General features: G+C 38.1%; 1 protein-coding gene across 2 annotated transcripts in view; it reads left to right on the forward strand.

Moving 5' to 3' along the window:
* Smg1 (SMG1 nonsense mediated mRNA decay associated PI3K related kinase) overlaps window positions 1–18,099 on the forward strand; it is a 105,295-nt gene that overhangs the window by 46,967 nt on the left and 40,229 nt on the right. For both annotated transcript variants that reach the window (XM_028778234.1, XM_028778235.1), the window contains 17 exons: window positions 1,642–1,772; window positions 1,885–2,046; window positions 2,635–2,753; window positions 3,178–3,265; window positions 3,356–3,457; window positions 5,422–5,562; window positions 6,021–6,220; window positions 6,596–6,792; window positions 6,956–7,120; window positions 7,576–7,730; window positions 8,597–8,739; window positions 8,896–9,097; window positions 10,955–11,064; window positions 12,483–12,630; window positions 12,872–13,031; window positions 14,263–14,383; window positions 17,772–18,020. In XM_028778234.1, the coding sequence (XP_028634067.1) occupies window positions 1,642–1,772; window positions 1,885–2,046; window positions 2,635–2,753; window positions 3,178–3,265; window positions 3,356–3,457; window positions 5,422–5,562; window positions 6,021–6,220; window positions 6,596–6,792; window positions 6,956–7,120; window positions 7,576–7,730; window positions 8,597–8,739; window positions 8,896–9,097; window positions 10,955–11,064; window positions 12,483–12,630; window positions 12,872–13,031; window positions 14,263–14,383; window positions 17,772–18,020 (2,593 nt within the window). The remainder of the gene's footprint in view (window positions 1–1,641; window positions 1,773–1,884; window positions 2,047–2,634; window positions 2,754–3,177; window positions 3,266–3,355; window positions 3,458–5,421; window positions 5,563–6,020; window positions 6,221–6,595; window positions 6,793–6,955; window positions 7,121–7,575; window positions 7,731–8,596; window positions 8,740–8,895; window positions 9,098–10,954; window positions 11,065–12,482; window positions 12,631–12,871; window positions 13,032–14,262; window positions 14,384–17,771; window positions 18,021–18,099) is intronic.

An 18,099-nucleotide genomic window follows, 5' to 3' on the forward strand; every position in this document is an offset into this window, starting at 1 on the left:
AGTGCATGCACTAACTCATCTCCCCGCCACCCCAAAGTAATACATGGAAAAACATTTCAGCCAGATGTAGTAGTATATGCCTACAGTCTGAGCACCCAGAAGGTGGAGACAGGAGGATTACAGTTTCCAGCCAGCCTGTAACTAGCTACTAGTCCACACAGTGAGACTCTGTCAAAAAAAAAAAAAAAGTTCTTTACCTCTCCCTGGGTATATACAGAATTAATAGTTGCTGAAGAGAGGAAAAGAGAGACTTTGTGCATGTATCCTCTGGTAAGGTGTCTATATTCCTATGAACTATACTAATAAATTTGTTGGGTCTCAAAACAAACAACCAAAAGGACACAGTTGAAGTAAAGAGTTTCAGAAGAAAAGGATTAGTAGGAGTGTAAGGGGATAAGAGGGTAATGTGATCAGAATACATTTTGTACATGTGAAAATGTCATAAGTCATCAACATACACAAAACATACCCAATGTATAGGTTGAGGAGGGAGAAGGCTGAGCATGTAACTAAGTGGCAGAGTGCTTCCCCTGAATTCAGTTCCATCATCACAAAAAAACAAAAGGATACAAGAAATTTGATGTGGCATCACTTTTGATACTTCTTTTTATTTGAATTAGCTGTGTAGCTCTGACTGGTGTAAAACTTAGCGATATGCACACCTTTTCTTTGGCCTCCCAAGTATTGGAATTATGCTATCTGATTTTAGAATTACTGCACCTAGTTTATATATTTCTTCCTTCTGTTGAACCATATAGAGTTGAAAACAATTTTAGTAGAGGGCAATGTTCTTTATTTCTGAGAAGGAAAAAGACTTGATGCTTGTGCTTGCTTTCTCCAGCTTGTATGCTCAGAGTGCCTGCCCTGTCCCACAGATGCCCCTTCCTCCCTGCTATTTCACCTTACATTTGATATCTGTTGGAAACTCCCTTTCTTTTACACCTGTGTTTTATTTTTGAGGAATTCCTGTCCTATATAGATTGGAGAAGGTTTACACTCTCTGATTTGTCAGTCAATCAGAGATAGCAATGGATGTAGCCAGGTAGTCAGGTGGAGCATTGTACCCTAGAGGAAAAGAGCTGGGTGGGAAAGGGTCAGGGATGCAGGATTACCAACTTTGTCGCAGAACAAGATATCTTGCCATTTGCAATATACTGATGATTGAGTAAATATAGGTTATGGTATCAAAAAGTACAAAGGGGTTTGCTTAAACCAGGCATCAGGTAACTGATCCTTTGCCCCAACGTTAGATGTGTACCTGCTTCTCATTTGTGTTTTAAATAGCTTGATTGAGGTATACGTTACATACCATATAATCCCTGCTTACATTTGTACTTGTATTTAGTGAGTTGATTACCCAGCATGGTTATGATGTGAACATTACCATGCTGTACTCAGCATTCCTTGTTTTAGCTGATGCCTCATGACAGTGGAATAGTTGAGGAATTGTTGGGTTAAACAGATGCCACCTAGCTGCAAAGCCTAACTTGAGAAACTACTTGCTGAGGACTCCAGCTTTGTGTACTAGATAATTTCCAAGTGTCAGGCTAAGTACACTTGATTCCAAAAGCAGACTGTTCCATCTATGCATGTGTGTGTCTTGGGGGAAGCCATAACTATACTTTGTTTTTACCTTGGCAGATGTGGGCACTGTCTCCAACTGTATTTGCACTGCTGAGTAAGAATCTGATGATTGTTCATAGTGACCTGGCTGTTCACTTCCCTGCCATTCAGTATGCGGTGCTCTACACCCTGTATTCGCATTGTACCAGGTACTGTGCTCTCAGGTCCTCAGAAGAAAAAAAAGCAGGAACGTTTTGTTTCTTGACCTTGCTAACTTCTTTTGATGACAGCTGAAAAGATGGTCTCTACTTTATTTTTCAGGCATGATCACTTCATATCCAGTAGTCTTAGCTCTTCATCCCCTTCCTTATTTGATGGTGCAGTGATTAGTACTGTGACTACAGCCACGAAGAAACATTTCTCAATTATATTAAATCTATTGGGAATATTGCTAAAAAATGATAATCTTAACCAGGACACAAGGTACCTAAGTTGTTTTTTAAAATAATATTAAATTCCCAAGTTTATTAATTTATTGTAATTTGAGGCTAAGAAATGTAAATTACAGCTTCATTGTGAAACATCTGATTTGATTCTGTTACTTGATTTCTGTGTATCCCGCAGGGCTGTACTTTGGTGAGCTTTTCCAGAGACATTCAGCTGCTTTTCAGACACAATATCATGATTCAGAAACAAATTCTTTAGACTTTGCTTTTTACTTATAGATTTAGTTTCTTTTTAATTTTGTATGTTTTTTTTGTATCTCTCTGTGTGTGCAAGTGAGTGCAGTGCTCTTCGAGGCTTGTGGTGCTGGATTCCCCTGGAGCTGGAGTAGCAGAGTGTTGTGAGCTGGCTTACGTGGGTGTTAGACTGAACTTCAATCCTGCAAGGGCAGTGGCCACTCAGCCACTGAGCAGCCTCTCCAGATTCGCCTTTTTAAAAATTTTTTTTATTGTTATTATTATTACTACTTTTGTCGTTTGAAAAATAAAAAAAAAACTGATAGAAGAGAGTGTCTTGTGGCTTTTTGTTTTGTTTTTAATGTGAAGCCAACTTTATTTTATGTTTCAGGAAACTGTTAATGACCTGGGCTTTGGAAGTGGCTGTATTAATGAAGAAGTCTGAAACATATGCACCTTTATTCTCCCTTCCATCTTTTCATAAATTTTCCAAAGGCCTTTTAGCCAACAGTAAGAGACTTATGTTTTAAATTTGTTTACCCTTTAAATAATATTGGTTAGCAGAAGGTAGTTAGATCAGTACTTGCAGATGTGAAAATGCACAGTCCCTATTTTAGTTCAGTTCATAGTAGATTATATTGCATTCTTAGTAGTTGAAAAATAATTGAAATGCCAGATTTTCAATCTTATATGTTAGCTTATTCCAGGAAGTTGAAAATTTTTTCTTAGAATAAGGTTTATATGTGGAATGGTCAACTTGATTTTTGTTGAGTATTAGTTTCCTGGGTATTACTGTCGAAAGGAGCCAAGAGTAGGGCGTAATCCATGGTTGATGCTACCTGTTTGAGTAAGTGAATGAATGAATGGATTCAGTACATAACATATACTTTTGTGTGTGAGGTGTCACTGAGTATCTTTTCCTTTTTAATAATAGCTCTTGTTGAAGATGTGAATATCTGCTTGCAAGCATGTAGCAGTCTCCATGCTCTGTCCTCTTCCTTGCCAGATGATCTGCTACAGAGGTACAGATAGATGAGAGACCACATCTTTGACTCTGACTATACTGTACATGGGAATGCTACCACACCTGCTTTATCTATTATTTTTCATAGGTGTGTTGATGTCTGTCGTGTTCAGCTTGTCCATAGTGGAACTCGTATTCGACAGGCCTTTGGAAAGCTGTTGAAGTCAATTCCTTTAGATGTTGTACTAAGGTATAACTATTTTGTCTCACTATATTTTACCACCTATAATTGTCTACTATAGAAAAAGATAAATTACCAAATCAATTTTACATGTTATATGGTACTTAGTGATCAAAGGGATGTCTGAGGACAATTTTGGAGACCTAGAAGAGTAAAAGTTGCTGGGTTTTTTTTGGGGGTGAGGGTGGGGGTGGAGGTTTATTGAGACAGGGTGATGAGACAGAGAACTGTGTAGCCCTGGCTGTCCTGGAACTCACTCTGTAGACCAGACTGGCCTCGAACTCAGAAATCTGCCTGCCTCTGCCTCCCAAGTTCTGGGATTAAAGGTGTGGGTAACCACTGCCTGGCAAAAGTTTTTATTTTTATGATTTTTATCATCTTATAATTAGTGGAGAATAATTCATGTAGAACCAAAATGCATTTCTTAGTAGTTTAGATTTTCTTTTTTCTTTTTTCTTGACCCCTCTTCCCCCTTTGGTTTGGTTTTCCAAGACAGGATTTCCTAGATTTTTTTTTTTAATGATTTGTTTTTGTTTTGTGTCTGAGTGTTTTGCCTCTGTGTACATCTCTGTACCACCATGTGCATGCCTGGTGTGTCCAGAGAGATCAGGACAAAGATGTTGAATCCCTTGGAATTTGATTCACAAATTTTGTCGTTGTTGTTGTTGTTGTTGTTTTTAAAGACTTACTTATTTTATATATATGAATACACTGTAGCTGTCTTCAGACACACCAGAAGAGGGCATCAGATCCCATTACAGATGGTTGTGAGCCACCACGTGGTTGCTGGGAATTGAACTCGACTTGTGAAGAGCAGCCAGTGCTCTTAACTGCTGAGCCACCTCTCCAGCCCCCATTGCACATGGTTTTGAGCTGCCTTGTGGGTACTGGAAGCCAAACTTAGCTCCTCTGCGGATCAAGAAGTACCCTTAATAACTGAGCCACCAACCCCATTAGTTCAGATAATTAATTATTTTTTTTTTTGGCTTTTGATTAAGTTGATTTTGGGAACATTTGTTTCATTTTTGATAAAGTGTTTCAGTTTTTCCAGAGGCTAGCTTCTAACTTTTTGTGTAGCCAAGGAGAATCCTAAACTACCAGTTCTTTTTCATTCCTTCAGAGTGCTGGGATTACAAGTATGCATCATAGTGTTCAGTTTATTTTGATTGTGAGCAAACCTAGAGCTTTGTGAATGTTGGGCAAGCATTCCACTGACTGAGCTACATCTTCAGTGTGCACCCTCTTGCCCTTTCCTTTTTAAAAATTATATTTATTTATTTATTTGTTTGTTTGTTTGTTTGTTTATTTTATGCTAGGCCTTGGTTTGTAGTCCAGGCTGTTCTTGAACTCAATATCTTCCTGCCTCCAAAGTTCTAGGATTATAGATGTGTACTAGCAGTCTTTTTTAAAAAAGGTTTTACTTTACTTAGTGTGTGTACAAGCCTGGGTTTGTGTGCATATGTGTGTGTCTGTCCCCTGTTGGATTCCTGGGACCTTGAGTTATGGGCAGTTGTGAGTCCCTGTGTGGGTACTCGAAACTGAACTCAGGTCCCTTGGAAGAGCACCAAGAGCAGCAAATACTCTTTAACATTGAGCCAGCTCTTTAGCGCTCTGCACCAATTTGAGAACTTTTAAGATTTTAAAATTGTGACCTTATAATCCCTTCCTACCTCCTGTGCATGTGCATTTTGTCTTTAAAGATAGATTCAGATAGATTCTCACTATATAACCTTAACTATGTGTAGAATCTTCTTTATAGACCAGGATAACCTTGAACTCCAGAATCTACATGCCTCTGCCTCCTGAATGCTGGGATTAAAGGGATGGACCACTATGCCTGGTGTTCTCTATACCATTTTTAAGCCTTGGTTTTGTTTGTGCTTTCAATGATGTATAGTATCTCATCTATAGTATCTGCTACCCTTTCTTCTAAAACATCTTACATGATAATAATGACTGCTTTCTGTTAACAGCAATAACAACCACACAGAGATTCAGGAGATTTCTCTAGCATTGAGAAGCCACATGAGTAAAGCACCAAGTAACACATTCCACCCTCAGGACTTTTCTGATGTCATCAGTTTCATTTTGTATGGAAACTCTCACCGAACAGGGTAAGACTCTGTCATTAGAAAAAGATACTTTTAAGACTCTGATGATAATTACAACCCAGATTTGAGAAAATATTATCCAAGGTGCCAAATTGGAAGGTAATATTCTTTGGTAGCTCACTTTGGGTTTTCATCAGGTTTAGAGATAGTACTGCTTTGAAGATGGTATTTTTATCAACAGAAATGGGCTGTGACATTCACTGGTGATTGATAGTTGACTGATCTGATTAACATGAATCCATTGGAGGGAGGGTTGGAGGTGATGATATTGTCAAGATGTTCAGTTACAGTGAACAAAATATCACCTGGCAGCCAAATTGTCATGAGCTGTGCACCCCAACCTGTTCTTACAGTGGAGTTTTCTTTTGGAAATTGGTCCTTACTCCCATTCTTCTTGCACTTGTTTTGATTATTAAAATGAAGTTGTCATCGTCTGTTACATATGAAACTACTTTTCCCAGGAAGGACAATTGGTTAGAAAGATTGTTCTATAGCTGCCAGAGGCTGGATAAGCGTGACCAATCCACAATTCCCCGCAATCTTCTAAAGACAGATGCTGTCCTTTGGCAGTGGGCTATTTGGGAAGCTGCGCAGTTTACTGTTCTTTCAAAGTTGCGAACCCCACTGGGCAGAGCTCAGGACACGTTCCAGACAATTGAAGGTAACCAGCCATTTAGCATTCTTCAAACTTTATAATGAAGATGAGTTTCTAGGTCTTTAACTTTAGAAGCCATGGCTTTCGTATACTGATAGAGATTTCAGAGGTTTTTTTGTTTGTTTGTTTGTTTTTTGTTTTGTTTTTTGTTTTTGCTCTTTGTTGTATGAGTAATTTCTAGATATTTTTTGATAAGGTTTTTTAGTTGAATTTGTTATGTGCATGTCTCCTTCTGTTTAAAGCTTAGGGGATTCCTCAGAAAGTGAGAGATTTTTAATCTTTGCTTTTTGTTTTAAATTGATGAATATGTAAACAGGATATCTGGTAAATTGATTTACTAAGAGTTTTCTCTGATTCAGAATGTTGCTGTTTTGTTTTCAGGTATCATTAGAAGTCTTGCAGCCCACACACTAAACCCTGACCAGGATGTTAGCCAGTGGACCACTGCAGATAATGATGAAGGCCATGGGAGTAATCAGCTTAGACTTGTTCTTCTGCTTCAGTATCTGGAGAACCTGGAGAAATTAATGTATAATGCCTATGAGGGGTGTGCCAATGCATTAACATCACCTCCCAAGGTTGGTGTTGTGGAATAGTGGTGCTTTGTAGTAGATGAGTTGTGAAACCTGGTGGGGTGTATATGGCTGAGACCACAGTCCATCTGGATTTTCTTTATGTGTGTTCAAGGCATCTTCACCATGTGGAACTAGTCCTGAGTTCTTTTCTTTTCTTTTTTTAAAGGTCATTAGGACTTTTTTCTATACCAATCGACAGACTTGCCAAGACTGGCTCACTCGGATCCGCCTCTCCATTATGAGGGTTGGATTGTTGGCAGGTCAGCCTGCAGTGACAGTGAGGCATGGCTTTGACTTACTTACCGAAATGAAAACAAATAGTCTATCTCAGGTAATGTGGTGCATTTGCGATGCATTTTAACTGATTGTAGGAATTTGAGTTTGGTCTCTGATAGAATTCAGTCTATAAATTAACTTTAGTTCTTTTTCAAGGCTACGTCCAGTATCTCACAAAACTGACGACTTCCCCATTACAGTCTTTACTTCCCATTACAGACCATAAAAGTTTTCTACATAGAACATGTTGAAAATATGAACGTCTTATTCCTAAAGACTGGGACTTTAGGAATAGTAAGGAATTTGTCTGTGGAATACATGATAATGTGTGGGAAAGTTCTTTAGGTTCAGAATAGATGATTTGTGATGATTCTTAAGCCATCTAAGCTAAATATTGTGAAAATGATTTTTAAATATATAGATTGTGACCAGATGTTGTAAGTTCAGTAGAGAATTGAATTTCAGTAGTATCAAGGGGTCTGTGATTAATCTTTTGCCTACTGTTTCCAGGGGAATGAGTTGGAAGTAACTATCATGATGGTGGTAGAAGCCCTGTGTGAGCTCCATTGTCCTGAAGCTATACAGGGAATTGCTGTCTGGTCATCTTCAGCTGTTGGTAAAAACCTTCTCTGGATTAACTCAGTGGCCCAGCAGGCTGAAGGGAGGTAAGCTAGAAGGAAAAAAAATGAATAATGGTATTTTTATGTCCAGATTCTTTGTATTGCATAATATTGAAAATGGCTTTGTCCACTTTGAGCATTGTACTATAATCACTTCAGTAGGAGGCATCTTTCATTTGTTTTTTGGTTAGCAGGCATGCATGACTATCTTATTTAAGTCAGCGGTTATGAGAAATCATACTGGAAAGCAAGGTCTTTTAGTTTCATAAATAGTTTTAAACATGATTTTTGATTGAAAACCTTCCATATTAGACTCTGGTTTGATATTGTATATTGCTGGAATGTTTGCTCACAACTTTGTGGATTACATGTGCAGATTGATTCAGTTTTGAGTGAAGGGCATACCTCATGTACATTTAATTAGTTCTTAGAAATTTGGAGGGAGAAACAACCACTTAAATTTAGAAAGATAAATAACCTGATGTTTGCAGGTTTTGGTGTGCCTAAAGCTCCATTTCTTATGTGGGTAGTGTTCTTCTTGTGCTACAGAAACAGCAGTAATACCTATGGAGCTTCATGGTTTTTCTATACAACAATATTCTAAAAAACATTTTGCTGTGGTAAATATTCTACAATCTGATTTTTTTAATGGATACTCCTACATATTTGTGAATATATGATAATTTGACTTTACTTTATTGTTGGACATCAAAGTTGTTATTGGTAGTTTCCACTAGTTGTTCAATACTGTCTTGGTGTGAGATAGAGATCTAATTTTCTCCTCCAAATAACTGACTTATTGTCCAGGTGCAGTTGATTAATTAATCCTCACACCATTAATTCTTTTAGGAATGAGATACATTTGAGTAATTTTTTTTTAAAAAAATAAGACTTCTATATTTGCATTTAAGGTTTGAAAAGGCCTCTGTGGAGTACCAGGAGCACCTGTGTGCCATGACAGGTGTTGATTGCTGCATCTCCAGCTTTGACAAGTCTGTTCTCACATTGGCCAATGCTGGACGTAACAGTGCCAGCCCCAAACACTCTCTAAATGGTGAGCATTCAGTGTTTACATTTAGAATATGCCAAAGCTACCTTTCATTTGTGCAGATAAACTTACTGTATGTTTCCAGGAGTTTACCTTCTTTTCATGATATATTTACAGTTGTTCTTAATTTTATCTTTTAAAAAAAAAAAAAAAAACTTTCAGGTGAATCCAGAAAAACTGTGCTGTCCAAATCAATTGACTCTTCCCCTGAAGTTATCAACTACCTAGGAAATAAGGCGTGTGAGTGCTACATCTCTATTGCTGACTGGGCTGCTGTGCAGGAGTGGCAGAACGCAGTCCACGACCTGAAGAAGAATGCCAGCAACACGTCACTCAATCTGAAAGCCGATTTCAACTATATCAAGTAAGGGCTGCATCTGTCAGTTACAGGTCTGCATTGTCTGTCCTGTCAATAAGTAGCCTTCCTCTGTGGTGGGAAATAACTAAAATTGATTATATTTATAACAGGAAGCTAACAGGCAAGGAAGAAATCTGCTTAGTGGGAAGATAGAATCATTATTCACAAAAAGGCAATACTTTAGAGATGTTCACACAGGACAGCTATGTTTCTGAAGTACTGTCTTTGAATAATCAAAGACATTTTGTTTTAATGATGAGAGTTTGTGAACATCTATAAATTATTTTCTATTTTATTTTCATCTATTAAATTACTCTTTATCCTTCTCAAAGTTGAGAATTTACTGCATTTTAGTCATATGGCTGATAGGGCAAAGCTCATCAGAGTTGGTTCACTGTCACCTTCCTGATAAAATTGAAAACAATCTGTGAGAGCATCAGGGTATAGTGTATGTAGCAGGACAAAACACTGCTTCTAGCTCTTCAAAATGGAGATTGAAGAAACAGGAGAAAAAACCTTGACAAAGCATTAAGTAGACTTATCTTTTATGTGTCTCAAGGAAAGTAGTTAGGCATAGACAGTTTAGGATGCCTGTGGTAGATTGGCGTAGGGGCAGAAGAAATCAAAATATTAGGTTTTGTTTTGTTTAGAAGAGGCGGGCAGCTGAAAGTCAAGAATTGTAGAGCAGTGGGAACATGGGGATCCTGTCACTAGAAAATACAGGTCTTGTATTGGTCACTAGACATGAACAGTTGATCAGCAGCCAGTACTTAACTCTCAGTCTCACTTGAGAAACAAGTGGTTATACTGGTGTAGGTCGGAGCAGGAGTTGGGTAAGGCAGATGATGAACATTTCTATTGCTGCTCTCACTGAACTTTCTCTGCTGGGACTAGTGAGAGAGGCAGATAAGGAGAGCATGGGAGTCGGGGTGGGGGTGGGGGGTGGGGTGGGTGTAGGCAGTAATTCCAGCACTTTAGTGGTAGGTAGTCAGTTCCAAACCAATGGAGAGCTTGTCTTAAAGACAGAAGAGATTGAGAACATAAATATTCCTGATTGGAGAGTTCCTGTGGTAGGGACAGTGGAGTAGTGTGGACCTTAATATGACTGAAGTATTCTCATTTTGGCTTTGGAGCACCGAGGCCATAGCAAATGGCTGCAGATAAGAAAACAGAAAATTGGATTTTTTTAAAAAAAGATTTATGTATGTGAGTACACTGTAGCTGTCTTCAGACACACCAGAAGAGGGCATTGGATCCCATTACAAATGGTTGTGATCCACCATGTGGTTGCTGGGAATTGAACTCAGGACCTCTCGAAGAGCAACCAGTGCTCTTAACCACTGAGCTATCACTCCAGCCTGAAAATTGGAGTTCTTTCAGGGAGGGTAAATGAGTCTCATAAAAATCATAAAAAACATAAAACATAAAAAACCAAGGTCTCAGTGAAGGAGTCAGGGCTAAGGTACAAAACTTAGATGATAGGGGTCTTATAGGAAAAAAATGTAGGCTCTTGGTGGGGAGAGAGGCCAGCTGGCTGGATGCAGTGGCTTGGAGAGAGCAAGTATTGAAGACATACTGTAGCGTCTACTGCCAGTGTATTAATAGGCAGCTAGATTACCCACTACAGAAAGCTGATGAAGACACGGGTGAGCAGGCTCAACTGGATGTCACGGCTAGGACCCACCTTTCTGTTTTCCTGTCATTGCAGTGATGGGAGCCACATCAAAATGAAACGGTGCTTTGCTTGTAAATGCCATTTCTCTAGAAGGCTGCTTCCTTCTAGTGCTTATTCTCCCTGCAGCCCCCAGTGGTCATACAGGGCTGGTAAGGCCTAACACAAGCTGATGGGTATTTTAATTACAGGTCACTCAGCAGCTTCGAGTCTGGAGAGTTTGTTGAATGCACTGAGCAGTTGGAATTATTACCAGGAGAAAATATTAATCTGCTTGCTGGAGGCTCAAAAGAAAAAATAGGTATTTGAGAATGGTTTTAATTTTTTTCATAACAAATTTCTTAAAATTTTGGATAGCTTATTGGTAAGTTTCTACATATTTATTTGGAAACGATGCAAAGAAACAGAATTAGGGTTGTGCTATTAATAGTTGATAAAATGGCTCAGTTAAAACTAAACTGGAAAGAGGTATATTGATACTTTTAGATGAATGTAGATATTTAGCTTGAGAAAGTACAAAGCAGTGTTTTAACTGCAGTTTCCGTCTTGATGAGCATACTGTGTGTAAACTGATGCTCAGAGGTCTGCTGTGTTTTTGAGGTTTGCCTCTTGGAAAGTAGGCTGCATTGTGTAAGGCTCTCAAGTACCTCTGTGGAGGACTACAAAACCAACCAGGATCATTTTTGACTTTTGTAAGTCAATATGTTATTTTCTGTAATTAACCTTTTGTTTATGTTTTAGAAAAAGCACTCAAGTTTAAGAATGAGAGAAAAATTTACTTTAAAATTAATTTTCCTTTCTGAAATTTTGGTGTGTGTGTGTTTGTGTGTCTCTGTGTTTGTATGTTTGTGTGTCTGTGTGTGTTTGATCCCTTGGAACTCATTATGTCAACTTTCCCTGAATTCATGAGATCCTCCTACATCTGCCTCCTGAGTGCTGGGCTCCAGTGTACCTGGTGGTTTTAGTTTCTTATAGGAGGTGCTAAATTAGTGGCTTGATCTGTTGACATGTATTCATCTCTGAACTTAATTTCAAGTCTATAATAATTATAGTTTACTTATTCTAGAATTATTTTAGTTTTTCTGGTATAAATGAATTTGGCCACATGCACTTAGTTAAGTATATACAAATAAATTTGGGGTTTATGAGCTAGCTCAGTCACTAAAATTCTTGCCATACAAACATGAAGAGCTAAGTTCAGTTCATAAGATCTGTGTCAAAAAGCCATGTATGATGGTATATGTTTGTAGTCCCGGTAAAAGGAAGTGGCCAATGAGAGACTATCTCAAAACAAAGATGGATGATTCTCCAGGAAGAATACTGGGGGTTGACCTCTGGCCTTTAGATGTACACACAGTGCACACCACTAAATAAGTAAAAAAAGTGAGCTTAAATTTCATGAACTAAAGTGGAGATAAATTCACTGAAATGGTTAAATCCTTTTTAGAATCAAGTTTTAGTCTATTTTTGAGCAAAGTATGAATGTAAAAAGAAGGGGGAAATAGGTTGCTTGCTAGTGTTTGTACTTTTAAGGGCAAGTAAGAGACAGAAAGTATAATTTTATGTTAAGTAATGCTGTTGATATTGTGGTCTGAAATGCTTTATGTCTAACTACTTAAACTTAATGAAAGGAAGTTTTCATTAACGATAATTAAGTATTGCCAGACTATATTAATACTTTTGTACATTAAGATCAAATTAATTATCTAACTTGTTTAGATATGAAAAAGCTGCTTCCTAACATGCTAAGCCCAGACCCACGGGAGCTTCAGAAATCCATTGAAGTCCAACTGTTGAGAAGCTCAGTCTTCCTGGCAACTGCTTTAAACCATGTGGAACCAGATCAGAAATGGCAGTCCTTAACCGAGTAAGTCACTAGTGTACATTGGCAGGTGGCTGCAAGGGGTGATGTGATTGGAACTATCAGATATGCAGAAACCCCTAAAAGTAGATGTCTTACCTTGCTCATAGTCTACTAAGAGCAGGCTGCTTTTTCTTTCTATGATACCTGATTTTTTTGCCATATGATAATGCCTTAGTGACTTGATATTAGTGACTACAAGCTCAAGAATCTTGTTAATTTATTGCCAGCAAATATGTTGTTTCAGAAATGTGGTAAAGTACTTGAAGCAAACCTCACGCATCGCTATTGGACCACTAAGATTGTCTACACTAACGGTGTCACAGTCCTTGCCAGTACTGAGTACCCTGCAGCTGTACTGCTCATCTGCACTTGAGAACACAGTTTCTAATAGACTTTCAACAGAGGTATGTAGATTATTTGTTGTTTGTTTGTTTGTTATGTTTTTTCCTTACATTTTTAAAAAATTTAGTTTATGTGTATGAATGTTTTGCCTGCATGCATGTCTGTGTACTACTTACATGTTTGGTGCCTTTAGAAACTGGAAGAGGGCATTAGATCCCCTAAGATTGGAGTTACAGATGGGTGTGAGCCACCATGGGTGTGTTGGGAATTTAACATGGGTCTTCTGAAAGCAACAGGTGCTCTTAACCACTGAGCTAACTTCATTTCCTCAGTTTCTAAAGTAGAATTTGTAATTGAGTAAACTGGTGAACTCAGAAGTCTAAAATTACATTTCTAGACAGAGTCTCTTTTTTTTAAAGAATAATTTATTTTTATTTTATGTACATTAGTGTCTTGCCTGTATGAGGATGTTTGATCCTTGTATTACAGACAGTTACAAGCTACCATGTGAATGCTGGGAATTGAACTTGAGGCCGCTAGAAAAGCAGCCGGTCCCCTCGACTGCTGAGCCATCCCTTGCCCCTCTAGACAGATTTTCATTTGTGATAGTATAGTGCAGACAGAAGAACCTGAGATTTTGGCCTTTTGGTTTTTCTTATCTGTAAATTTTGGATTTGACTCTAAATAGAGCAAGCTTCAACCAAGGAGAGAACCTTTGTAAAGGAATTGCAACCTTTGAAAATTATGGAGTCAGTAGTTTAATACTTTTCCGGAATTCTGGTTTGTAGTGAATACATGTTTTTACAAATGTACTTTATTAGTAAATATACTGACAGATTATATTTAATATCTTAGATTTATTTAATAAAACAAAAGGTTTTCTGTTTGGTTGTGGCTTTTAATGCTTTAGTTTTATACCATGTTCACGGCAGCTTATAAAAGAAAGTATTTGATTTGAAGCTTATAGTTTTAGAGGGTTAGAGTTCTTGATGACAGACTAGGTATGGCTGCTGAGATGGTAGGTTTTGATTTCCAAGTTGGAGGCAGAGTAAAAGACGTTGAATGTTGAAATCTCAAAGCCTTCCCCCATTTATAATACTCCTTCAACAAGGCCACATTGCCTGATCTTTCCCAAACATTTCTGCCATCTGAGACCAAGTTCAAACATAAGAACCACACACAGGTTGCAAGAGACATGATGGAAGGTTGTATGAAAGTTGGAATAGAGGAATAGATACAAAGGCTGTAGTCTATCCTGAGATTGTTTTACATAAGTCTTTGTCATTCTGCCAGGACTGTCTTATCCCACTCTTTAGTGATGCTCTTCGCTCATGTAAACAGCATGATGTGCGGCCATGGATGCAGGCATTGAGATATACCATGTACCAGAATCAACTGTTAGAGAAAATTAAAGGTAACATCCTTTCCCCCTGCTCCTCTCCTCTCTCCTCCCTTCACCCCTCATCTCTTCCACCAACCCCTTATGGAACTTACTGTGTAGACCAGGCTAGCTTCAAACTCAGAGATCCACCTGCCTTTCAAGTACTGGGATTAAAGGTGTATGTTACCTCTTGGCCCAATTTTCTTTTTCTTTTTTCTTCCCTTTTTTCTCCGATTTTCTTTTTCTTAAAATTGGCTTTACTGAAATGTAAATTACACATTTAAGTATGCAGTTTGAGTTTTCTCCCATCTTCCTCTATGTACCCAGAAAGTCCTGTGTCTCTCTGTTTATTTTCTTACCATTGCCCCATCTCAGGCAGCTGATGATTTGCTTTCTATCACTGTAAATTAGATTTATCTTTGCTGTGTCTCTACATAAATGGAATTGTGCTGTGTGCTACTATATTTGGTGGCTCGAGCTTACATTTTATTTTAAAGGTTTTCCCATGTTAACTTGTTACTGAAGTGGACCTTTTTTTATTGTCTAGTAGTATTCCACTGTATGGATGTGCCACCATTTGTTTATTTTTCCATTCTCTGGTATGAGTTTGTTCTCAGTTTTTCTAGTTGGCTAGCTAACCACAAAGCTGCTATGAACATTTGTATTATTTTTCTTGTTGCTTTGGCCAAAACCTGACAATAAACTTAAGGAGGGAAGAAGGATTTATATTGGCTCAAAGTTGAAGGTACAGTTCATCATGATAAGGAGATCATGGAGACAGAAATGCAAGGTAGCTAGCTGGTCACAGCTGCCACCCGGAAGCAGAGATAAATGCTAATGCTTAGTTTGCTTTCTCTTGTTCCCATAGACCAGTGCCTGTACTGTTTTTTTGGGTGAGTCCTCCCATCTCAAAAGTTAAACCTTTCTAGAAACACCCTCACAGATGTATTCAGAGGTCAATTTCTGAGGTGGTTCCAAATCCTGTTGACAGGACAAACTGTCACTATATATTCATGCTCAATACCACAGTCAAATCTTAGGGCTGTGTTTCTCTTGAGTTAAAGTATAGGAGTAAGCTTGTTGAGTTATTAGGTTCAACTTTGTAAATAATTCAGTATTTCTTAGCTAGTGGTTATATCTTTTTCGTGTTTTTTAGTATTTATGAATGTTCCAGTCCTTTTGGCTTTTTTTTTTTTTAAAGTGGAGTGGATATAATTTTAGTTCATGGTTTTTGTTTGTATTTCCCTGGTGATAGTGCATTTCCTCATTATTTTCTTTGCACAGATGCTATTGTGTGTTTTATGTTTCAAATGTCTCTTAGCATCCTTTGCCTACTTTTCTTTTCTATTGGGGGAGGAGGCAAAATCTCTCTCTGTAGCCCTGGCACTTGCTATTCAGGCCAGGCTGGCCTTGACCTCACAGATATTTGCCTATCTTTGCCTCCTGAATGTTGAGATTATAGGTATGACCACCATGCCTGGCCCTTTCTCTATTTTTGACAGGGTCTTACTGTGTAGCTCTGGTTGTCTTTGAATCAAAAGTAGACCAGGCTATCCTTGAACTCAGAGATTCAGTGCTCAGATTAAATGTGTATGCCACTATGCCCAGCATCTTTTTGCCCATTTTAAATGAATAAGGCTTATTTATATGGTCCATATACAAATTCTTCAGCATTTAATGTACAGATGTTAAAGAGTTTCAAATACTTCAAATGAAATATTAGAATGAATATGCAAATTTTTTAAAAGGAAAGTGACTTTTATTGCCATAGAATAGTACTTTCCCTCAGTTCTATAGTTTTAGTTGATTATGTGGTGATGAAGGTTACTGAATAAACCTTAAGTATTAAATGTATTAAGTATTAAGTGTAAAATCCTCTTTAAATGTATTAAGTATAAAATCCATTTTCAATATAGGCCTTTAATTACCAGACAGTTATTGGCTCTGCCTAAGATAGCCTCTCATTGGATTTAGAACACTGGTTTAGCATTTGCAAGTTGAGGGTCCTTAACACGAAACATTTCTGACCTGTTTTTCTTATAATTTATGTGAGAGTTATCCCATTTTCAAGGTGAGATATTATAAAAGCCTTAGCACAGGATGAGGCATAAACAAGGTTGAATGTGCCACCATCTCTTTTCCTTGCTGTATGAAACATTGCTTAAAATTGGAAATTCAGTAACCTAACATTTTCATATACAACTTCATTCCCAGTCAGTTTTATTCATTAGACACAATCTAGAAGTAGTAGTTTGTACCACATACTGTGATTAATTAGCAAATAATGACAAGCAAAGTGGGCCTATTGTGTTCACTGTTACAACCAAGGAGATTCTCGAGTCTAGCAGGGAAAGCAAAGCAGTGAATGAGTGGACATCACAGCACTGTGTTGAGTGGAAGTGTGTGTGTAGGCAGCTGGAAGAGCATGTAACAGGGGTCTCTGATCTGACCCTAGGAGTTAGTTCCAAGTTTACCTCTGTGTGATTACTTCTGTTGAAAGTTGTTGGCTTGTGGATTAGAGGAGGCTAAGAATGAGGCAAGCAAGGTACTTAGGGATGACAATAAGGAGGGAAAAAAAACAAATTATTTGTGAAAGTTCAAAGTAAATTCTAATGTAATTGCCAAGCACCTGCTCAGGTGGTGGGCTTTTTTTTTTTTTTAAGAAAAAGAAAACAGAAGAAGGGAGCAGTTTTAACAAGTGGTAGGAATTCACTTAACCCACTTTCCAAGGTCTTTGGAATGTAGATGTTCACTTGACAGGTAGGACTCAGCTCTCTGTTCTGGCCTACAAGTTTAGGAATCATAGCATTGGTACAGCTTTAAAGCCACAGGCTAGATGCCTTGTCCAGGGGGCAATGAAAGGGAATGGGAGGTGGTCTTTGGCTTCTTTGACTTTTATTCTTTTAACCAAGGCTCTTCCTTCCCTTCCCCCTTTCCTTTCCTTCCTTTTTAATGTACTGTGTTCACCATTTTTAAAATATCTTTTTTATTTTATGTATATGAGTGTTTGCCTGCATTTGTATATGTGTACCACATGTGCCTAGAGGGCAGAAAGAAGATGGTGCTGTATTCCCTAGAACTGGCATTCCAGGCAGTTGTGAACCATCATGTGGGTGCTGGGAATACAACTGTCTCCTCCAAGAGTAGTAGCAAATGTTCTAAACTGACAAGCTGTCTTTCCAGTCTCTGATGGAGGCTCTTTTCTGACAATTCAGATGTTTACAAGGTTAATTTCTTATAAAGAATGATTTTCACTTTGCTCTCCTTGGTTGTGTTTCTTCACTTAAACACTGTTATATGCTAAGCACTGTGGTAGCTGTTGGGGTTTGAGGGTTAAGAGATGGTGAAGAAGAATATGCTTCAGAAACACCCTCTGGAGTCAAGTGAGTTGGGAACTAATGAGACATTTTCTTGTTTCCAGAACAAACAGTACCAATTAGAAGCCATCTCATGGAATTAGGTCTGACGGCAGCAAAATTTGCTAGAAAACGGGGGAATGTGTCACTGGCGACAAGACTACTGGCACAGTGCAGTGAGGTTCAGCTGGGAAAGACAACCACTGCCCAGGACTTAGTCCAGCATTTTAAAAAACTGTCCACTCAAGGTCAAGTGGATGAAAAATGGGGGCCTGAGCTTGATATCGAAAAAACCAAATTGTTATATACAGCAGGTTAGTAAACTATAGGCATGCTTCTGTGTGTAGTATAAAGAAATATTTTAGAAAAAATAATTTCTGGCTTTTGTAGAAT

The sequence above is a fragment of the Grammomys surdaster genome, unplaced genomic scaffold (assembly GCF_004785775.1).
Source record: "Grammomys surdaster isolate TR1022 unplaced genomic scaffold, NIH_TR_1.0 330, whole genome shotgun sequence".
Taxonomy (NCBI): Eukaryota; Metazoa; Chordata; class Mammalia; order Rodentia; family Muridae; genus Grammomys; species Grammomys surdaster.